This window comes from Mauremys reevesii, linkage group 2 (genome assembly GCF_016161935.1).
Source record: "Mauremys reevesii isolate NIE-2019 linkage group 2, ASM1616193v1, whole genome shotgun sequence".
Taxonomy (NCBI): Eukaryota; Metazoa; Chordata; order Testudines; family Geoemydidae; genus Mauremys; species Mauremys reevesii.
The window spans coordinates 252,101,692-252,126,133 of NC_052624.1; the positions used below are offsets into that span (position 1 = coordinate 252,101,692).

The window sequence follows — 24,442 nt, forward strand, 5'->3', positions numbered from 1 at the left end:
CCACTTGCAGTGTTTTTGTTCCTCTCCAAATGTAGGTTTATGGTCCGTGATTTCCAGTATAATGAAGAAGAGATGAAAGCAGACAAAGAAGAAATGAACAGGCTATCTACTGACAAAAAGAAACAGTTTGTAAGTTGGTATAAACTAAATATTATTTTGGACAGAACGTACAATAACTGAGCATTTAATCATGAAAAGGCCACTGCTGCAATCATCCTCAGACCACGAAGCTGACAACAAGAGTTCTTTTCTCTGTTACATCTACTTTTGGTTTGAGACATAATGCTCAGAGATGATAATCCTTGAGGTAAAGGTATACTTCAGTTGCATGTAAACTGTTGAATGTCTTTTCTGATGTTGAATAAACTCACCAAAATGGTAACTTAGTCCCAAAAGGACTTTGATAATATGTAAGTTGTTTCCATTACACTCATGCTATGGGTCCCGGCTATGAACACCAGTTAAAGGCATTGTAGCCTGCCTGAAAACATTACAGAAGGAAGCTCATAACATTACAGATGGTAGCTCATAGCATTACAAAATCTTTTATAAAATATTCAACTGTCTCTAGTCCAAAAACATTCATTTAGAAAGAATGTGGTGGCCAAGCAGAAAGCTAAAACTCAATTCTCTCTTTTTAAGTAGAAGAAAAAACACACGTTAAGTTGTCCTTCAGCGGTACAATATTCCTAGCCAGATCCTTAGCTCTGGCTAAAGTAAATGAGGATGGGGTTTGAAGTGGTGCTCTCTGTGATCCCCTGATCTTGAGAGTGCTCTGTAGTGGGTCAGTCTAACCCAATGATATGCAGACTGAGGCTCAAGAGCCACGAGTGACTCTTTAATGTGTCTCCTGTGGATCTTTGCAGCACATATTAAAACACCGTGTGATTTAATTTTTACTTGATCTAAGTTATTAACCAATCAGGATGCTTTCACTGTTAATCAATTGTAGTCAATAAAATGATAATACGTGGTCAATTATTTTGCTGTGAGAATAATATACTACTCTTTAAATATGAATATATAGTGCTATAGTAAATTAAACAATGAATTCTTACTACTATTTCTCTTTTGAATAATGTTGATTGCTAATTTGGCTCCTGAACCACTGAGGTCTCAGTATCACTGTTCTAACCTGTGCTTGCTAACAGCAGACCTAAGGGGCCATTATGGCCCTAGGCATTCCCAGTGCACAAGAGAGCCCTGTCCATATCCCCTATACCAGCAGCTAAGAGGAGTGACATTGGTTCTCTGTGGGGACTCTATCCTATCCAGGGATCTCCCTATGCAAAGAAGATCTTAACAGAATAGTTTCCTGTGTTTGGGGCTGCTTCATACCGTTGGAGTGGAGCAAAGCAGATGAGGCATGACTCAGGATTGTTCTAATTTTCAGAGTTAATAGATTTCTATGGGCTAAAAGCACAGTAGCAGAGTGATTATGAACTTCACTAATAGTTATTTGGCTATTCTTAAAGTCCAGTGTAGTCTCAGTCAACCCAAGTGCAGTTTTCATCTGAGATCCCTACTGTACTTTCTCTGTACTAAAACATTTTGGAGTTAGCTGTCCAGCGCCTATTCCTCCATCCATACATTTTCTGTGTATGTAGTAATACCACTTTTAACACTGAGTATCTGTTTAAACAAATTTGAATAAGACTGAATCTTTATTGAGGCTTGTGAATAACTTCCTGTCTCTTCTCCCCTCTTTCCTCCCCCTCAATCCCTAACAGGGACCTCTGGTTCGGTGGCTGAAAGTGAATTTCAGTGAAGCATTCATTGCATGGATTCACGTGAAGGCATTACGAGTTTTTGTTGAATCTGTTCTAAGGTAAACAGATTTGGAGCTGAGCTGCATTTTTTCCTAGGTTTTAAAAAACCTACATGTAGATAACTGAGGATCTTAATCCATGCACCATTTGTCTCAATTCATTCTGTAGTGTTCTTGGAGGTGCTCTTGCCCTACTCCTTTAAGCATCTTGGGCTCTCTGGATATTAGAGCAAGAGGTCCTCACTAGCTGTTAATGGTTTGCTTTAATTGAATGGCTTGTAGAAGAAAACTTTCTAGACTTAGAAATGCAAGCAATAAATAAAGTGATTTATTCAAGATACACAGAGAAGACAAACCACTCATATTAGTCATTATTAGGTAAACAGAGTTTTAAAACAAAATTCTTCAGGCTTTGAGGCATACAAAGCAACCCAAGACTCCTTGTAGTAGTAACCACTAGATTTATTTTTTCCTTAGCATGTGGCTTTACTATTTTCTCATACTCTGCTTTTCTCTTGTTCATAATGAACAAGAAGTATAGCTGATAAGTTGATTAAAATAACTGGATGAATTCTGCAAAGAAAGTGGATTGTTAGAGTAGGAACATCTGGTTCTCAATTGACGTTTGCAGCTTTCTAAATTGAATAGTTACTGAAAGCTTCTTGATACTACATTTATAGTAACAGAACAATGTAAAGAATAAAATGAGGTAAATGAAGGAGCAATGTTGAAAGGATGGCAGGGATTGGTAATAGAATCATAAGTTAATTTGATAGGTCTCTTCCACAGCTAGCCCATCCCACACCTATGCAGGCTTGTTACTTTGGGAGACAATGTGGGTAAGGAAAGTAAGATGAGACACTAGAATGAAAATGAATATGCACCTAGAGAAGTTAAAAGGTGACTGTGAGAAGGGATTGACAAGAACGGGGGTTAGCCTTTCCACACAATCACAGATGAGATCTTTCAACCTCGGTGAATTACTTTATTGCTACCCCAAGAATTAGAAGTAAGCTGATTGAAGTCTTCAAAACTTAAAAAAAATAAAATAAAGTGGGGGATGAAGGTTGGTAAGAATGAATATGGGAGTTCAATATTGACCATGGAAGGAATAAAAAAACAGCTGTCTAAATATTAGATTACTCTTCTTAAACATGAAATAAAATTATTTTCCAAGGTTCTCAATATGATGAAACAGTAATAGTAATAACAATATGGTCTTCCCAAAATTAAAAAGTTAGCAAGGTCTCTTCTCCCAAAAAAGTGGTATAGCACTATCTGAGGTAAGAATGAATAAACTCTTACGCGACTTTAAAAAAAATCTCATCAGTATCTGTCACAGCTTTCTGCTTGCTCCCTCAGGTATGGTTTGCCAGTTAATTTCCAGGCAATGCTCCTTCAACCCAATAAGAAAACAATGAAGAAACTGAGAGAGGTTTTGAATGATTTATACAAACACCTTGATAGCAGTGCAGCATCTATCATTGATGTAAGTAACTTGTGTAATTTTTATAACTAGTGTTTATGGTGTCCAGGTGCCACCCACATTCAACCCTACATTGATTAGTCCTTTCTTAAAACCAAGTGGGAATGGTCTGCCTCACTGTACAGTGTTAATCCTCTAAAAAGAATTGCTCCATGAGAAAGAGATGCAGGCTTCTAGGCTCTTCTGGATGCGGTTTAACAAGAAATATGCTCCGTGGATTGTCTTGGGGCAGGTCACAAAACATGTTTCAGGAGCTGTTTTGTTTTTTTAAAGCTCACCCTCTCCATTAAGTACAACTGTTCCTCATTGCTCTCTTCCAGTGCAGAGGCCATTTAATCTTAGTGGCATTAATTCAGTGGAGTTCTCCAGATGCCTTCTGCATGGGTTTTTGCAAAGGGGGAAGTACTACATTTACAACCAAGTCACCTGAAGAGCTGTTTCTATGTTCTTGTTGGACCCCCGGCAGTCCCCATACACTGTACAATTTTTAAAGCACCTTTCCATGGCCAGTGTACCATGGTGGGCACAGAGTAAGAAGAAAATAGAACTTTAAGTCAGATGGGTTGAGAACAAATGCCTTCAGTCAAGTTTAAACTTAGTTTAGAATTAATCTCTAGGCATTTCATAACTTTTTTAAGCACAAACAATACAGGAGATAATATTTGCCATCTCCAGTCTGAGGGATTGCTTCTGTTTATTAAAAACAAGCAAAGCATACTTTACTTGGCAGTTTCAGTAGAGATGCAAAGGAGTACATGGACATGAAGTCAGAATTATCCTTTCCACCTCTAGAAGCCCTCAGTGCAAGGGAAGCTTGCACTGCTGCAGCAAATACTGTCCTTGTTCTGTGTCTAGATAAAACTTCAGTGTCCATAGCCGTTACCGTTCATGAGCAGTTGACATTAAAACAAGCCAATGTCTTGAGAGCAAAATGCAGGTGAAATGTGGAGTCCAGCCAAATAGTCATGAAAATGTTTCAAAAATTCTTTTAATGTAAGAAGTCAACGTTGATCAGAAATAGGGAATGGAAAATTATATTTAATCCTGCAGACTAATTTTCAGACTTTTGGATCAGCTGAATTTTCCTCCAGTACAATTTTTAAATTTGCAGAAATATTAAATACAAAAGTTTAATGAAATAGGGATGTAAATAAACAAATCTAAATTTAATTTACACTGATTTTTTCAGTTTCTCCTTTTAGATTTCTAAACTTGAAAATAGTCAGACAATACTGCATTACTTAAATATTTCTATATTAAGGAAAATCCTTTAATACAAACTATTGTAGAGGAGTAGCAGTAATGCATGTGATTTGCTGAAGATTGTATGAAACTGGGAAAAAGAAACAAATAACTACATTTTGCTCCATATAGTGATGCTATGGTAACAAAGCCAAATGTCATTTCATATGAAATATGGCATGTATTACTGATGCTAACCTACCAATATTTTTTTAAAGGAACATGTTTTTTCTCTATCCACCTTAGTTCATTTTGGGAAGCCTGATGGCGCATTATCCTTTTCTTCCCTTACGTTTACATCACGAGACAAAACATAACCCAAAGTTTAAAATTTCAAATAGTTTTTTTTTTTTTTAAGTTTTGAGGTCTGGCATGACTAAATGTTTGACTGTCATGTAATCTCCTGAATGGGACACTGACAAATTATATTGTAAAATGTATAGTAATTTAAAAAACAACAACAACATACAAACCTTGTTTCACAGGCAACTATGGATATTCCAGGCTTAAACCTCAGTCAACAGGAGTACTACCCCTATGTGTACTACAAGATTGATTGCAATTTGCTGGACTTCAAGTAAACCTTTCCTTATCCTGACAATCCTCTGATAGTGTTGGTATAAACAAACAGAAGTGAGGTTGAAGTACAATGGTACTTTTAACTCTGTTAATCCTATGCTTGCTTCTTACTCCCTTTACTTAGGTGAATTTTCCCCATGGTGGTCCATCTCTTGACATTTTCTTTTAAAGAAAAGTGTAGGTATTACTGCTTTTAATCAATCAAGTCTGTAAATGTATATTGAGAGAATGAGAGTATTTATAAACAGAGTCATTTATTTAAAGAAAAGGGTCATTCCTCTTTCATATGGTGATTGCATTGATTTCATTTACCATTGTTCATAAAGACCTTGTTTACAAAGGAAGATAGTGTAAACATTTATGCCATTTTGTTCTCTGTATTTAGTAGATACACAGATATTAACATTGTTATTGAATTGTGATGTAAAGTATGTGATATTGATATACAGTCTGTGCTTTCAGAATATTTTAAATTACAATCCATAAGCACTGTCGGAGAAAATAAAAATACCTGTGCAAATGTATGGTCTGTCTTATTGTGATGCATAGAACTGTAAAAGTCTCCTGCCAAACATTAATACAGCTAATGTAAAGATGTGATATATGCTGTATCTGACAGTATAGAAATGCAGTTTTCAGTTTAACACAAATATTTGATGCGAGGCAAACTAAAATAAACACCTGCATTGTTGTGAAAAATACTGGAGCAGATTTTATTCCTATAATTTAAAGTTCCATGTGTGAATATATATACACAACTGCTTTTAAGGTGACAGTCACGGCGTAACTCTCTGGAGGAGTGAGAGAGACATAGGCTTCTTACACCCTGGGCCTACTCAATATTTCTACTCTTATATATATGTATTACTCTGCTTTCACTTATTTGCAACGGTGACTACTCTTATAATGTAGCACCCAAACTTCTAGAGAAAGACCTGCTACTTACCCTATATCCTCATCACAAAGACAGCATCCTTTTTAATGCTTGTCAGAAAGAGTTTATTAACATTTCCAGTAACTGTTCTCAAGACATTTGTATTTGAAACTGTATCTTCCACTCACTGTTTCAACACTGATGGATTCCAAGTACACCTCTACCTCGATACAACGCTGTCCTCGGGAGCCAAAAAATCTTACTGTGTTATAGGTGAAACCTCATTATATCGAACTTGTTTTGATCCACCAGAGTGCGCAGCCCTGCACCGCCCCAGAGCACTGCTTTACCACGTTATATCCGAATTTGTGTTATATTGGGTCGCGTTATATCAAGGTAGAGGTGTGCTGGATTTATAACACTAAAGCTTATTGTAGTCTGGACAGGTCCTGAGCTTTGAAATAATGTTTGGTAAATCAATTCCTCTCTGGAGTGTTGCAGTCTTTTGAAATTGTTTTCCCCTAGTCAACCTTTAATATAATCGGGATCTAAGCAGTGTTGAAAGGCTCAAGGAAAATCATTTGTGTGGCCTCTAATTGCTTAGTATAAACACTCTTGCAGGCATATGTCTGGCAGACATGGCAGCAGCTTTCATTGAAACTCTTATACACAAGCAAGTCATTCCTTTAAATGGGCTAAGAACTTCCAAGGAGTTCTGAGCTAAAGTAAAAAACTCCAAAACAAGATCATTCATAGATTCTAAGCCCAGAAGGATAGCTCAGTGGTTTGAGCATTGGCCTGCTAAACCCAGCGTTGTGAGTTCAATCCTTGAGGGGGCCACTTAGGGATCTGGGGCAAAAATTGGTCCTGCTAGTGAAGGCAGGGGGCTGGACTCAATGACCTTTCAAGGTCCCTTCCAGTTCTAGGAGATTGGTATATCTCCAAGTATTACCTTTACCTAAGGGACTATTGTGATCTACTTTGAACTCCTGTATGGCACAAACCAGAGAACTTCCCCCAAAATAATTCCTAGAGCAGAGCTTTTAGAAAAACATCCAATCTTGATTTAAAAATTGCCAGTGATAGAGAATTCATCACTTGGTAAATTGTTCCAATGACGGACTACTCTTGCTGTTTAAAAACGTATGGCTTATTTCTAGTGTGAATTTGTCTAGCTTCAACTTTCAACTGCTGGATCATGTTAGACCTTTCTCTGATAGATTGAAAAGCATATTATTAAATATTTGTTCTTCATGTAGGTACTTATAGACCGGAATCAAGTCACCCCTTAGCCTTCCCTTTGTTAAATTGAACAGATAGACTCAAAGAGCTCAATCACTAAAAGGCATGTTTTTTCTAATCCTTTAATCATTCTTCTGGCTTTTCTCTGAGCTCGCTTCAGTTTATCAATGTCCTTCTTGAATTATGGGCACCCGAGCTGGACACAAATAAATAAGAAATCTGTTAACTCCTGTTGCTGGGATTACAAGTTCATTTTGTACAGTCCTGTTATGTACTTTATCCCTGAACTCTTTACAGAATGAATAAAATACAAGACAGTGGGCAGCATGTGATTTCACATCACTAAATGTATGACTTTGTGATTATTTCTCATGTTGATCTTAACGTGCACTGGCCAAGGCGAAAGGTGTTAAGATGCGACTTGAAGGTTTGCAATAGATAAGGCAATAAGAGAGGAGGCAGTTGTATTGCAGTGGAGTGGAAAGCAGAGGGCTTCTTGTTAAAATGGAGACTTTTCTGCCTCATCTCCTGCCCTACCTCTCATATCATCTAGAGCAGGGCTTAATTACTACTTTCATATATTATTGCACACAACTGTTTGGCACTTTATAGTACCAACAAAGAGATGATCCCTGCCCTGAAGAGCTTGCAGTCTAATTTTAGATAAGATGCAACAAGTGGTGGTAACAAATCAGCAGGAAAGGGAAGGAATTCTGTTAAATAGCTAATGTCTCACTTACAGGCAGTATGGAAGAAGTGAATCCCTATGTAAAGATTGCAGGGGGTGAAGAGGAGAGGAGAGTGGCTTTGCAGCTTAGAATTTGTGGGCTATCCTAAGTGTAGGGGTAGCATGGGAAAAGGCATAAAGATGTTTGGCAGTAAGGATTAGTATACTGGCCTGGCATTGTTAGAACAAAGGGGGTTGGGACTTTCCTGATAAGAGACTACGTTGGATATATGGGAACTCAAAGACTTCCTTGCCTCCAACTCTATTCCCTAGAATAAGAGCATTCCAGTAAAAATTGAATCTTGTTTGAACATACAGACTCTACTATCCACTTGAACAAAGAAAGGTTAAACAGCAGGTAATCCAAGTTAGTCAAGCTTTGTTTCTTTCTCAAAATTTATGTAATGCTAGGGAAAACAAAGATTATTAAATTAAATTTATTGCTTACAAAGAAACCAGCACAGGCTGGTGCAGGCACTGTATTAGATACTTGTCATCAAGTGTTACAGGGAGAAATGTGGAGTTCTGAACTTGACAGCAAAGGTAAGCAAAAGATCAGTCTTTAAAAATCCATGTTACATATCTTAGATACATCCACAACATACAGATCAAGTAGACTTCAAATATCTGGTAACAGAACTAACTTAATTTTAGGAAGGCATTGAGAATAAAAAGCGTTTGAAGTGCTAAGTTTTTTTTACTATCTTAAAACTGTTTTCAATTTTAAAAAAAATCTTTACAGTTGAGAAACTGGCAAAAGCAATGTAGTTTAAAGTTAAGGCTTGTAACTTGTAAATCCCTATTGTACTGTACCTACTGTTGATAGGTCTTGAATTCGTATATGTTAATATAGAAGTGGCATATGAATCCAAGATACGTTAAGTATGGAATGTCCAGGCAAAATTAATTTTACTGTGTAATATCTTAATGTAAACTAACTTTACTGTTAAAGAACCTACTCTGAGACATCTCGGGTGCTATGCTTTGCCCTAGCATCCTACATAGGCAGCATATGTGTTAAATGCTAATTTCTTCTAATCATTACCCAAATCATATTGGGAACAAATAGCGTGAGTTGATTACTGTGTAATATACTAAGTTTCAGAGTAGCAGCCGTGTTAGTCTGTATCCGCAAAAAGAACAAGAGTACTTGTGGCACCTTAAAGACTAAGGCTTTGGCTACACTTGCACTTCAAAGCGCTGCCGCAGCAGCGCTTTGAAGCGCTAAGTGTAGTCAAAGCGCCAGCGCTGGGAGAGAGCTCTCCCAGCGCTGTCTGTACTCCACCTCCCTGTGGGGAATAACGTACAGTGCTGGGAGCCGCGCTCCCAGCGCTGGGGCTTTGACCACACTGGCGCTTTGCAGCTTCGCAATTTGCAGCGCTGGAGAGGGTGTGTTTTCACACCCTGCTGCAGCGCTGCAAATTTGCAAGTGTAGCTAAGGCCTAACAAATTTATTTGAGCATAAGCTTTCGTCAGCTAAAACCTATTTCGTCGGATGCATGCAGTGGAAAATACAGTAGGAAGATATAGATAGATAGATATCTAGAGAGAGAGAGAGACACACACACAGAATATGAAACAATGGGTGTTACCATACACACTGTAACAAGAGTGATCAGTTAAGGTGAGCTATTACCAGCAGGAGAGAGCGGGTGGTAGGGGGAACTTTTTTGTAGTGCTAATCAAAATGGCCCATTTCCAACAGTTGACAAGAAGGTGTGAGGAACAATTGGGGGCAGGGGGGGGAAATAAACATGAGGAAATAGTCTTTAGTTTGTGTAATGACCCATCCACTCCCAGTCTTTATTCAAGCCTAATTTAATGTCAAGTTTGCAAATTAATTCCAGTTCAGCGTCTCTCATTGGAGTCTGTTTCTGAAGTTTTTTTTGTTGTAATATTGCAACTTTTAGGTCTGTAATCAAGTGACTAGGGAGATTGAAGTGTTCTCCAACTGGTTTTTGAATGTTATAATTCTTGAAGTCTGATTTGTGTCCATTTATTCCTTTATGTAGAGACTGTCCGGTTTGGCCAATGTACATGGCAGAGGGGCATTGCTGGCACATGATGGTATATCACATTGGTAGTTGTGCAGGTGAATGAGCCCCAGATGGTGTGGCTGATGTCGTTAGGTCCTATGATGGTGTCCCTTGAATAGATATGTGGACAGAGTTGGCAACGGGCTTTGTTGCAAGGATAGGTTCCTGGGTTAGTGTTTTTGTTGGATGATGTGTGGCTGCTGCTGTTCTGAGTGTGTGTGTGTGTGTGTGTGTGTGTATCTATCTATATAAAATATCTTCCTACTGTATTTTCCACTGCATGCATCCAATGAAGTGGGTTTTAGCCCACGAAAGCTTATGCTCAAATAAATTTGTTAGTCTCTAAGGTGCCACAAGTACTTCTGTTCTTTTTGTGTAATACTAAAGGTCTTAGGTTCTATTCTCCTAGATCTCCAGAGTCAGTGCAAGCAATCTTGGATACTTCTAATTTCAACCACAAACAAAGAAAGGAAAAGACCAGTATGGGAGACCAGCGGATGAATGTGCCACTAGTGCAGAGGAAGATTTTTGGATACACAAAGAAGTGGAATGCTTTCTGCGTTGAGAAGAGAAGTTGAATTAGATGGTTTCTCTTCTACATGGAAGGGTTAGGGAAGCCAACCTTGAGTTCAAAATGGGTAGGCCTTCTTTTAAACTGGGTTGAAAACATGTAAGAAGGGGAAAGTTTATTACCTAATTCAGATTTGGCATGAATCCTGCAAAGTAAGGCAGAAATTTTATTTGAAGTAGACAGCATATTAATGACCCAAGTATATATACTGGCTTGTAAACTGCATGGGAATTCTAGAAAGAAGAACTAGTAACAGCCTAATGGGTGACTGAGCTAATGGGGAAAACTGAAACATGGGATGACTTTCATATCAATGGGCAAAATTTTAGGGAAAGGCAAGAATAGTTAGTGACACTGCACAGCAAAAGTATCAACAATTGTATTTAAAAATCCATACAATAAAGTATCCAAGGACTTAAGTAAAATGGTGATAAATAAAACAGTGTCCTAATTAAATTATTTAGAAAAGAATATAAGGAATGGAAAAACAAAAGTTGTAGTAGGCATTTTCCAGACCACCTGAAGTGGAGGAGAGCAGGAGGGTTCTAAGGAGGTGAGTAGTGTACTGGAAAGAGTGAGAGAGAGAATGGGGAGCTGGGAGGATGGAAGACAACCCCTCCCAAAGGGGGAAAGCAGAGCTGGGTGGGTGAATACTTCAGAGCACAGAGCAGCATGAATTAAAAGCAAGCTGAGTAGGTCACTGTTCAGTGTGGAGTGTGAGAGGAGAGACTAACAGAGGTATGAGGCTGAATGAGAGAAGAGATACAAGTTTCAGTGATGGGGGCAAGAATGTGGCGGGAGTGGGAAATCAGACAGTAATGAACTGTAGATGGTTTTAGAGCAAGGGGAGAAGAGAACATGAGAGCAGAAGAGATGGTGGATCACAGGGGAGAAGGAAAGATAGAGTAGAATTAAGACTGAATAAGAACCGTTGTTTGGCATAGGTAAATAGCACAAGATCCTGGGGAAGTTAGGCAAAAAAGAACCCATGTGGAGGATCTGAGTTATGCAAGTAGTGGCAACAGGCCTTGCTCCGTGTGTTACTGAATAAATGGTGAATAAATGGTGATGAGGCATATAAAAGCTCAAATCAAAAAGGTGAAAATGAGTTGACAAATAAGACAGTGAACATAGAGTACGTGGTGATATGTGCAGTCACTGAATATTTGATCTGTGGTTTGATGCTGTGGAGGTGTTACTCAGGAGCCTTATTGAGAGGAAACACTGGATTTGAGCACTCTTAGCACATTCAATGACTCACCCAAGGAGTGCTCCCTCAATGAGAAATATAGTGACCAGTAGCCGATGATGATGAGTCACTTTTTAGAGTATAATCTTAAGACATTAAACTAGTAACTTTCTCCTTTGCAACTGTTTTTCTGTTCATTAAGATGGTAGTCAAAGGGTTTGAAAACTTTCTAAAGGTAAGTTTTCCTTTCTTCTGTTCTGCTTAGTTGTTAAATATAGACCATTTATTGACTTGTGCTTCAACTATTTCCTCGAGGGGTAGATCTGGGAGGATGCTACTGATTAGAGACTCCTGTACTCACCTTGGATCATTGAGAAGCATTTGCATACTGACTGAATGACTTGGGCAGCACTTATATTTTGCAAGAACTGAGATTTATTAAAAGTACACATCTTTTTCCTTACATGCTGTGAGGAATCAGCAAGACAATACTCTAGATTTAATTCTTAAAGCGAGTCAAATTGACACTCATCAAGAACAGAGCATATACCTAAGGAGATGGAATATAATTTATCATATACTGACTTGTAAGTATATCATTGCCCCCTAATGGAGACAATAAACAGGACAAACTTTATTTATTTAGTTGATAACTGCTGAGACAACAGGTGTTTATCTGCTACAAAAACTTGATACAAATTACACATACACACCCCATCAACAAAATATGCTGTACCTTGCTCAATGGGTCTTGGTCTCTGACTCCTGCCTTTAGATACTCCTTGCAGTACAAATAGCTGAACCCCCAAACAATCTCCAAATTATATGCCATTCAGTTAAGGCCTCAATGAACTAATGACGTATGGGGAAGCCTGCCACGTTCAGGTGCTGATAGATCACCGAGGAAAGTTGAAGGGGCTCAATACCTTGAGGGACAATATAAGGTCTGACCCAGTAGGGCAGTTCATGGTCCATCTTGGCTGCTATCCTGTTTCTGACAGCAGCCTATACTAGAACTTCAAGGGGAGCATACAGAACAGAGTGACTATGGAGTGATCCACCCTGTCTTCCAATGTCGGCTTCTGATAGAGGTTTAGCATCACCCTGAGCATGGGACCATTCATGGACCTGTGCTCCTTGAAACCAGTTATACTTTTGGCCATCAAAACATCCTATCACGTGGCAATGAGTTTCACAAGTTGTCTGAAAAAGAACTTCCTCTTTGTATTAAACCTACTGCCTAATAATTGAGCGACCACTGATTTTTGTTGTTGTGTGATTACACTTCTCTATCCACTTTTTCCACACCATTCATGATTGTATAGGCCTCTATCATATCCCCCTTAATCATCTCTTTTTCTAAGTGGAACAGCCCTAATTGTTGTAGTTTCTCTTCATGATCATCTTTGTTGCCTTGCTTTGAATCTTTTCCAGTTCTCCTATATCCTATTTTGAGATAAAGTAAATAGAACTGAACACAGCATTCAAGGTGTAGGCATACCAGGGATTTATACAGTGGCATTATTGGGATCCAGAATAATCCAAAAAATATGCAACATTTGATTAAAACTCTTTGGGTCCAATTCCTTTCCTTCCAATACAATCATCATTGACTTTAACTGTCTTGGGGCTCAGTCAGGCCGACTGCTTTAATCTTATGTATACTTTTGTTGGAAAAGTAATATGGCAAAACACAGAATTTCCAATAAATTTGTGGAATATATTAGGAACAACTTTTTTTTTTTTAAAAGAAAGTAGAGAAAGTAACCAGGGGCACAGCCATTTCTGGCTTGATTCTGACCAACAGGGAGGAATGGGTTGTGAATCTGAAGGTAGAAAGCAATTTGAGTGAACGTGAAAATGAAAAGACTTCATGATTCTAAGGAAAGGAAGGAATGAGAGCTGCAGAGTGAGGACAGTGGATTTTGAAAAAGCAGACTAACACAAACTTAGTGTATGTATGTACTTGAAACACTACAGCAGCACAGTGCTTTGGCATGGGATCCGTAGATACTAGCCCATGGGAGGGACTTCTCTTGTTGGCAGAGGTAATTGACCCCCCTCAGAGGCGGTAGCTAGGTTGACGGAAGAATTTTTCTGTCAGCCTAGTGCTGTCTACACTGGAAGATAGGTCTGGTTAACTATGCCACTCACGGGTGTGGATTTTTCACACTGAGCGACATAGTTAAGCAGACTTAATTTTCTAGTGTAGACTAGGCCTCAGAGCTAGTACGTAAGGTCCCATGAAAAGAAAATCTAATGCACAATGGAGTTCAGGAAAGCTGGTGGCTTCTCAGGGAGACACTATTAGAGGCAAAACTGTAAGCTATCCAGATGCAAAAGAAAATAGTAAAAAGGGTCTAGGGGTTATAGTGGATCACATTCAGGGGCGGCTCTAGGCACCAGCAAAACAAGCTGGTGCCTAGGGCGGTGAAATCTAGGGGGCGGCAAAAGGCTGGGGCCGCAGCTCATCTTGCCGCTGGGAGCCGAGGAGCCGCCCGTCCCCTGCAGCCGGGACGACTGGACCTGCCGCAGGCATGACTGCGGAGGGGGCGCTCGTCCCGCGGCTCGGCTGGACCTCCCGCAGGCATGACTGCGGCAGCTCAAGCGGAGCCGCCGGACCCGCGAACCGTCCGCAGCCGCGGGAGGTCCAGCCGAGCCACACAGGACCAGCCGTCCCTCTGCAGTCATGCCCGCGGGAGGTCCGCTGCTCCCGCGGCTCTGGGGCGCTTCCCGCGCATGACTGCTTGGGGTGGCCAAAAACGTAGAGCCGCCCCTGATCACATTGAATATGAGTCAACAATGTGATGCAGTTATGAAAGGCTAATATTCTGGGTTGTATTAACAGGAGTGTTGTATGTAAGATTCAGGAGGTAATTGTTAAGCTGTACTTAGCACTAGTAAGGCCTCAGATAGAGTACTGACAGGTTTCAGAGTAGCAGCCGTGTTAGTCTGTATCCGCAAAAAGAACAGGAGTACTTGTGGCACCTTAGAGACTAACAAATTTATTTCAGCATACGCTTTCGTGGGCTACAGCTCACTTCTTCGGATGCATAGAATGGAACACACAGACAGGAGATATTTATACATACAGAGAACATGAAAAGGTGGAAGTATGCATACCAACTGGAAGAGTCCAATCAATTGAGATGAGCTATTGTCAGCAGGAGAAAAAAAACTTTTGAAGTGATAATTGAGATGACCCATAGAAGGTGTGAGAACTTAACATAGGGAAATAGATTCAATTAGTGTAATTCCCAGTCTCTGTTTAAACCTAAGTTAATTGTATCTAATTTGCATATTAATTTGAGTTCAGCAGTCTCTCTTTGGAGTCTGTTTTTGAAGGTTTTTTTGTTGCAAAATTGCCACCTTCAAGTCTGTCACTGAGTGGTTAGAAAGGCTGAAGTGTTTTCCCACTGGTTTTTGAATGTTATGATTCCTGATGTCAGATGTGTCCATTTCTTCTTTTGCGTAGAGACTGTCCGGTTTGGCCAATGTACATGGCAGAGGGGCATTGCTGGCACATGATGGCATATATCACATTGGTAGATGTGCAGGTTTAAACTTAGGTTTAAACAGAGACTGGGAATGGTTGGGTCATATCTAACCTAAATCTCCTTGCTGCAGGTTAAGTTCATTATTTTTTGTCCTACCTTCAGTGGACATGGAGAACAGTTCATCACCATTAGAGTTGCCAGTTTTGGTTAGATGTATTCCTGGAGGTTTCATCAGATGACACAATCTTTAATGAAGGATTAATTTTTAGTTCCTGGAGACTCTAGGGTAGTCCTGGAGGGTTGGCAACCATAGCCCAACATGCCACCACAGGCTACTCTTCACTCGTCCCTGCACTTCCCTATAGAGACTTTCTGTAGAAGCTTCTGCAGCCTCCTTTCCATCTGTCTTCCTACTATGGATTTAAAGAAACAGTACATTTCTTTTTGGATACTAAGGCCCCGCAAGGAAGTTCTATTTATAAAACACCTAATATCACATGAAAACCATGCAGTGGACTCTTCTATATAGAATCATAGAAAAGGTAGAGCTGTAAGGGAGATGTTAACTATTACATAGTGTGAAGCCACCTGTCTTTCCTTACTCCAGCTACACAGATTTTCCTCCTTTGTTTTTGATAGAAAATCTATTATTTCCTCAAACAATTAGAAACTGAACCTTTCCTGACATATATAGCAGTTTGAGTGTGTCTGCAAAATATTTTACTAATTTTCACCCCATGTAACTAATTTCTGTCTACCATTATCACATTCCTATGCACAAGGCAGCATGAGGATTCTGGGAATAATTCTTTGGGACAAACCCTAAACATAACTCATTATGTATTTTACTGAGGTAGGGATTCCTCAGTAGATGGTGAATAGAACTCCTCAAATTTGCAAATACTTTATCTCCATTTAAGTTTCCCCTTTCCCCATTTGTAAACACATAATTTTGAACAATGGAGAATAATGATCAGATTGGTAAAATAGTTTGTCACAATAAATGTTGGCCTATGCTCCCCTAGGAGTTTTCACTATTTGTGCAATATAACTAGTATCTTAAATCACATGGTTTTGTTCACTTACTGTTTTAAGATACTTAAATCTCAGGAACAGAATCTTTGCTGTTAAAACACTAGAGGGTGCCCCAATGCTATTTTCAAATTTCAGGATGAAGCACTAATTGGGTACATAACTGGTTAAATTATTTGAATTAAATTGAGATACTTTTACAGCTTTGTTTCCCTAATGATGCTGATTTGATATTTCAAGAAGACAAGATCAATTTTATAAAAATTACTCTTCTGCTAAATTTTGTGGGGGGTTGTTCTCCCCTCCTGACTTTTTCCCTCTAACTAACCAGAGCGGAGTATTTGTTGCTGTGACAATTGATACTTAGTTGTTGCTCAAGAAAAACTAGAGTTCTGATTGACTTACAGATTGTTACCCTTAAAATTTGAAATCTAAAAATAGAAGGCACCCCAGAGCACACTCCTATTCTAAAAGGTGAATCCTTTGCACATGCTGTTACTGTTTCAAGTGATTTCACAAAACATTGAATTAAGGGATTGTTATAATACTCCAATACTTTCTCCAATACTTCTGTTAGTCTATAAGGTGCCACTGGATTGTTATATTTACTCATTCAAAAACAGAGTCTGTTATGTTTGTGGTTGGAGATGGTACACACATGGCAGTGTTGTACATTTTGCAGTTCAGTGTTTGTCTTGTCTTGATAAAAGCAAATATGGAGACATTTATCAAAACAAGTTCCCTGCCCCAAAGAACTTGCAATCCAATGTAAATATTCAAAATCTAGATTGGTCAGTTCTGTTTGTTGGGGTGGATAGAATCCATCAGAGGCCTGCTGATCCCTCCCCCAGAACTGGAGCCTCTTGGCAGCCCCACAGTGGTGGGTTTCAAAGAGAGCGAGTCATGCTGAAGAGCTACTGTTCTCTCAGCTAGATCCATGGGTGGAGGGAAATATGGAGACATTTAATATGAAAATATCAGTTACTTAACTTTACTCCTAAGGTCATGTCTACACTACCACACCCCTGAGCAATGTAAGTTATGCTGATAGCACTGTCCACACTGGTTCTTCTATGTTGGCAGGAGAGCTTCTCCCAATATGTGATAGCCCCTCTATAAGAACCAACACCTGTTTTTCATGTTAGAGCAACCAAAGACAGAACAACATTGTTTCCTAATATAGTTTTTATCTGTTTTATCCTTCAGTAGCTCATTGTATACCCTTGATTGAATCTTTTCTGCCCTTTATTATTCACAGATTTCTCTTTTCTTCACGATCTACACCCATACTCTCATTCATTTTCCCTTGTTCGTTGCTTGTTTCTCCTTTTTTCCTGAATTTAAAAACACACTTTAGCAAAGGTTGCAGTTTAGAACAGTTTATGTTGCTAAGCAACAACCTGCCTTTCAATGCAGTCTACTTTCTATATAAGCTCCTCGGTGTTGAATCATGATCCATGCTCCCCTTCTAGTTACGTGGCAGTTTTACATACCAATTTCACCGGCTTGTTTTCAGATGGTATCAGTAGAGCTGGGTGAGAATATGGGGGGCGGGGGATCTCACTTACGTTGCTGATTCACTTCTGAAGTTTTGTGGCTCTTATGTGCAGGCATTGGGCTGGGTGACTTCATAAGAGTCTTCGGAGAAAGCAAACATGCCATGAGCAGTAGTACAAATCTCTCTGCAAGTGTTTGCACTGCAAATGCTTTTTCAGCTCTTAAAAAAAAACAAAAAAAAACCTCTTTTGGGTTGCAGAATAGGTTTGTCAAACAATTAACTGTTCACAGACAACTTGTGACCTGAAAGAGGAGACTCCTGTTTACAAAACATAGGCAATCTGATCAGGAAAGACAGTAAACCATGTGATTTAAGATACCAGTCATACTGTACAAATAGTGAAAATTCCTAGGGGAGCATAGGCCAGAAATTATTGTGACAAACTATTGTAGTAAGATGAGGCCCTGAAATATAAACACTTGTCAGAGGCCTAGTCTGAGGCCTGAAGCCTGAACCAAAGTACTTCCAGGCATTGCTAAGGAAAAGCTGGGCTGTGAGCCAGAGGCAGGCCTCACTCACAGAAGTTGGTGAGATGAGGGTTGTTAGAAGCAGGTGCATTCACACATATAAGTGCTAACAAGAGGAACTTGTGCCAAGATGGCACCTGGACAGCCCAATACAGGGACACTCCATAGACATAACAAGGAACAGGCAGGTGCATCTTAAAGACAGGACAGCATGATGGATAGATCTGTTTGTCTGGAACAACATGGTCAAAGGGGAGACAGCACCCTAATGAGCCAAGGAGCTGTACCTCAATACGTCAGGAGGGATGTAACTGTATAAAAGTAGGTCCCTGAGTGCGCATCTTTGTCCAGCCTAGGGGGCAGTGTAGTGTCCCGCCACTGACTAAGCTGTGTCCATTGCCAGGGGGCACATTCGTAGTATGTCCTGTAGAGTCTATAGGAAACTATTACTGTGCTTCGTTTAACAATAAACCTGGCTCGGGTTCCTTCGTACCTTACTAGAGTCCGTAGTCTTTAGGGGTTCTCTCGGGGTTTGCTGTGTCAGCTATCTGCACAGAGCCAGGGCAGCACACAGAGGGAACACACACTCAGCCGACTGTTATCATCGAACAAGAGCAGAGCACCACACTGGTAGCTACTGACAACTATTTTACCATTTTTCAAAATTATGTGTTTACAAATGGGGAGAGGGGAAACTTAAATGGGAGATAAAATATTTGCAAATTTGATGAGCCCTAGTCACCAACATCTACTGAGAAATCCCTACCTCAGTAAAATACATAAAATTGGTCCCTTTATGTTTAGGGTTTGTTCCAAAGAATTATCCCCAGAATCTTCATACTGCCTTGTGCATAGGAGTGTGATCGTGGTACACAGGAATTAGTTACATGGGGTGAGAGTGGGTAAAATATTATTTTGCAGACCCACTCAAACTGCTATGTGTGCAGGAAAGGTTCAGTTTCTAGTTGTTTGAGGAAATAGACTTTCAGAAACCAGGGAGGAAAGTCTGTGTAGCAGAGCAAGGAAAGACAGGTGGCTTCACACTATGGAATAAGCAACATGCCACCTAATGAGAGATTTGACCCTATTTATAAAGGTTAAAGAGTAAAAGACTTCTAGTGTAATTGCTTTACTGAAACAGAGGTTGTATAGAATGAACTATCAAGGACACTGCCAAAGCCACGTAGCTTTTAAAAAAGGATTACACAGGTATTTGAAGAAAGGAAATATTCCCTTTTGGAAAATTTAATGGACAGAAGAAAAACTTAGTTCTAAATAAACTACCTTTAAAAACACACAGGATACCATTCTCTATTATTCTTTCTATAAAAAGCTAGAGTATGGATAGAACTAGATCCTATAATGCAGATCCTTATCAGTTGCCAATCAAGTAGTGTGCACATTGAGTTATGAGACTGTCTGTGATGGTTCAATGCAAGTAATTCTGAAGTTAGAAATGTAGACAACTGCTTCATTATTGAAACTGCCATTTTTAAAATTAGCTTCCCAGACAATGCAAATTCATAACTATCCATCTTTTCACACATATTCAAATCCACTTTTAATTTCTTTAGTCCAAGAAGTCATCCATTTCATGTAGCATCAGAAATCCATGTTTGCGGAGAAATCTCTATGCGAAAGTTGCTCTGTTAACGAACGCTTGCTTTATGTTGCCTTCTAACTCCTTGTAAAGTTTCCAAAAGTAGTTCTATGTTGGACTATAGAGTCTCTCACTTTCCCTAGCTCAGTGCCTGTGATTTATACACAATGGAATAGCTTCAACAGGAAAGACTGAGAGCTCCCCACCTCAGAACATCCCATAGTCCAGTGGTTAGGGAAATCACCTGAAAGGTGGAAGAAACCCATGTTCAAATCCCTTCACATCAGGCAGAGGTGGAAATTGAAGCAGGGTGTCTCTCTCAGTACAGGTGAGTTCCCCAACCACTAGGCTAACGGTTATAGGAACAGTGCTCCCTCCTACCCTGTCTTGTGCAGACTCAGGCATGTACTGCTGCCATTCTTGTAAGAAACAGCTCAGGCACCTGACTTCAGGAGAGGGCTCTTGGCTATGGTTTGCAAGTAGAGGATAGGTGCCTCCCTCCAGCTGGGACTTAGGTGCCTAATTTCCAAACAAGGGTAGGGCCCCAATCCCTCTCCTTGGCTCCAGCTATTGCCTAGCTTAGGCAGCTCCCTGCCTAGGATTCTGGCTTTTATGGATTCCATTCTTAAGCACCTATCTCTCCCTAGGTGCTGCATATGTTAATTACCCTCACTTTTAAAAATGTGCCCCTTATTTCTAGTCTGCATTTTTATAGCATAAGCTTCCAGCCTCTGGCTAATGGATAGGTCTCAAAATGTTGTTATAAACAGGGAATCATCATCAAGCAAGTGTGTTTTCAATGGCATCCTGCAGGGATCAGGTCTTGGCCCTATGCTATTTAACATTTTTATCAATGACCTGGAAGGAAACATCAAGTCATGACTGAAAAAGCTTGTAGGTGACACAAAAATTGGGGGAGTTGTAAATAAGGAAGAGGACAGGTCACCCATTCAGAGCAATCTGGATTGCTTGGTAAACTAGGCACAAGCATAGGTGCTGCGGGTGCTGCTGCACCTCCTGGCTTGAAGTAGTAATAACAACCCGCTAGGGGGGTTTGATCAGGGCTCATCCCTCTCAAGGGAGGTGGGGGACCACACTGCCTCGGTACTTGCTTCCAGTTGTTGATGGGGAGTTAGCTTAGCCACAGGAGTCTCTCACAATGGCAGCAGTAGGGGCAAACACAGTTATTCACGCCCAGCCAGTGGTTGGCAAGCAATAGTGAGTTCAGGGCTCAGGTCCTCAGGCAGGAGCTGAGTAACAGTTATATAATTAGCAGGCCCAGGCCCTGGGTCAGGACAGGGCAGCAGAGTCAATAGCTCAGGCATGGCTGAGCAAACACAGGTAAACGACCAGCCCAGGCTCTTGGCGGAGAGGGGGAGACTGCCACCGGCAAGTTGGATGGCAGAGGGGGGAAGCAGGCCTCCCACTCCACTGCTTCCCAGCCAGGGGCCCTAGCAATGGCAGAAGGCCTGCTGCTGAGTCAGTGGGGATCCTGGCCGCAACACACTGACCTGGGCTCTGGCAGTGCTGCAGCTAGATTAGGCTTGGCTGCCCCTGGGCTACTTCCTATCTCCCCCTCTAGAGGTACCTGGGTCCAGATGGTGTCCTCTGGGGGTCAAGCCCCATGGGCTTCTCTGGGTAACTGGTAAGGGGTAGGCTTGGCAGCCCCTCTGGGTAACTGGCAAGGGGTAGGCTTGGCAGCCCCTCTGGGTAACTGGCAAGGGGTAGGCTTGGCAGCTCCTCTGGGCTCTGGTCAGCATCAGTCAGGTGGGCCAGTCTTCAGGTCCACTGCCGGTTGCCGGGGTCTCCCAACCAGGAGGTTGGCCACCGGTTTCTGGCCTCTCTAGCAGCTGTTCCTCCAGTGAGCTCTGGGGTTGAGCTTTTATACTTCCTGTCCTCTACCTTGACCTCTGGGGGGCAGGCATGGGACTCACTGGCTCCACCCACTTTGGTGTTTGGAGGGGCTCGTCTCTCTCCAGGGTGGTGGGGGACCACACTGCCTCGCTACAAACCCAAATATGTGGTTTCTGCTTTCAGCACCCCCACTATAGAAATTGTTCCAGCACCACTGGGCACAAGCAAACAATATGTGTTTTAATACAGCTAAATGTAAAGATATACATCTAGGAACTAAAAATATAGGCATTACTTTTACATGATGGGGGACTATCCTGGGAAGCAGTGACTTTGAAAAAGATTTGGGGGTTGTGGCGAATAATCAGCCGAACATGACGCTGCAGCTAAAAAAGCTAATGGATGCAATCCTGGGGTGCAGTGGAATCTTGAGTAGGAGTAGAAAGGGTATATTTACCTCTGTATTTGGCACTGGTGCGACCACTGCTGGAATACTGTATCCAGTTCTGGTGCCCACAATTCAAGAAGAATGTTAATAAATTGGAGAGGGTTCAGGGAAGAGCCATGGGAATGATTAAAGGATTAGAAAATATGCCCTATAGTGATAGACTCAAAGAGCTCAATCTATTTAGTTTAACAAAGAGAAGGTTAAGGAGTGACTTGATTATAATCTATAAGTAACTATATGGGGAACAAATACTTAATAATGGGCTCTTCCCTCTAATAGCAACAGATGTAACACAATCCAATGGCTGGAAGTTCAGACTGGAAATATAGTGTACATTTTTAACAGCAAAGGTAATTAACCATTGGTTTCAGAGTAGCAGCCGTGTTAGTCTGTATCCACAAAAAGAACAGGAGTACTTGTGGCACCTTAGAGACTAACAAATTTATTTGAGCATAACCATTGGAACAATTTACCAAGGTTTGTGGTGACAGACATGGCAGACAATTTTTATATCAAGATTGTGTTTTTCTAAGATCTGTTCTAGGAATTATTTTGGGGAAGTTCTATGGCCTATGCTATACAGGAGGTCAGACTAGATGATCATAATGGTCCTTTCTGGCCTTGGAATTTATGAATCTATGAAACCTCCCATTGAGGTTTGCTTGACTAAGGCTCTCCTGTTTGGGCTCTCAAGTCAGTACAGACAAAAATGGCAGCACAGGGGCAAAAACTCCCTTCATAGGAAAAGGATTTAGCCAGACAATGAAGAGAAAGGAAATTATCTTTGCTGATACTGATGGGCCAGAAATACAATGATGTAACTGACACATACTTGGTTCTACTGAATGAAACTACATTCAGAAAGTTCAGAGCCCTTAGACTCACAGTACATCTGATATTAAAACATACACCCAGCATCATCATACAAAGAAGGATTAGGAGGGGGGAATAAATAATTTGCTGGGACAGGAATGGATAACAGAGGTATATTTTGATACTGATGTAAATAAATCCTAGTCAGTGACACTCTGATGAGTCAGCACAGTGGGTGGAAGTGATTTTTATATAATAACGGTATCATCCTTTCTCTTCTACTGCAGTGTCACACAGCAGCAAACACAGGCACAGCACAGCAACCAATGAGTCAGATCCTGTGTACCAAACTGAAATGGATGAAACCAAAATATTTACAGTTACATTCCTTATATTTTGTGCAGTAAAGAATTAGTAGTTGGTCCCAAGGGACCACCACCTCCTGCTTCCCTAACAGCTGACCGCATAGCAGCCAGAACTTTTGTGGAAATCTCACAGAAAAGATGCTGTGGATTCAGCCGGTGTTCAGATAGAGGAAGAAGTACCTTCCAAATTATTGAGGTTTCGGGAAACAAAGGTTTTTCCTAAGTCAGGGTGTGTTTGTTTTTTAACAACTGCCAGTATGGTGAATCCCCAATTCCATTTACATACACACTCTCTCTCTCTCTCTCTCTCTCTCTCTCTAAAAGAAACATTAGGTTGCAAAGTGAAGCACTTATACAGCAGGAAATGTCAAAATGAAGGTTGTATCTGCAGCTTGTGCCTTATTCCTTATGCACCTTCAACCGCCGGCCCTGAGGGTTAGCTCCCAATGGAGCTATGCTGACTACACTTGCAGAGGATCTGATGCATAGTATGGAATTAAGGCAGAGCTCCCTTGCTTCAAACCAAACCTTCTCTTCGGAAATAAAATTGTCACTCAGGCATGCACACTCATACTGAGTGTCAGTAGAACACTCATTGAAACCACAAATCCAAAATAATTTTTTGTTTAAAAAAAAGTGTATCAGGAAAGTCCATTTTAAAAACTCATTTATAGATTTTAAGGGTGGGGGTCTGGTGCAGCTAGTTGGGGGTCAGTGGCATAGAGGTCTGGATGTGGGGGCTCAGGGTGGTACAGGGGGATGGGGCTCAGTGGGAGTTTGAGTGCAGGGAGCTCATTGGGGGGTGGTCTGGGTGCAGGGGTGGGGATCCGGAGGCAGGGGGTCTGGGTGCAGGGGGCTTCAGATCAGATACAGGGGTTGAGGTTCAGTGGGGTGGGATTTGGGATGTACGGGTAAGGGTTGGCAGGGGTGTCTGGGTATAGGAGGTCTGGATGCATGGGGTTGGGAGGATGGGGGAGCAGCTCCCCATACAGTGACCCCTGACCATGCAGCTGAAGAGCAAAGGGGGCAGGAAGCAGGGGAGGATGCTGAGCTTCCTGCAGCTGTGGGAGGTCTGACACAGCTCCAGCCACTCT

General features: G+C 40.9%; 1 protein-coding gene across 4 annotated transcripts in view; it reads left to right on the forward strand.

Annotated features, from left to right (window-relative positions):
• The window catches only part of ATP6V1C1 (ATPase H+ transporting V1 subunit C1), a 61,331-nt gene extending 55,557 nt beyond the window's left edge, over positions 1–5,774 (forward strand). For all 4 annotated transcript variants that reach the window (XM_039525718.1, XM_039525717.1, XM_039525716.1 and 1 more), the window contains 4 exons: positions 36–129; positions 1,731–1,828; positions 3,131–3,257; positions 4,982–5,774. In XM_039525718.1, the coding sequence (XP_039381652.1) occupies positions 36–129; positions 1,731–1,828; positions 3,131–3,257; positions 4,982–5,077 (415 nt within the window). In that variant the 3' untranslated portion in view covers positions 5,078–5,774. The remainder of the gene's footprint in view (positions 1–35; positions 130–1,730; positions 1,829–3,130; positions 3,258–4,981) is intronic.
• The last annotated feature ends 18,668 nt before the right edge of the window (positions 5,775–24,442 follow it).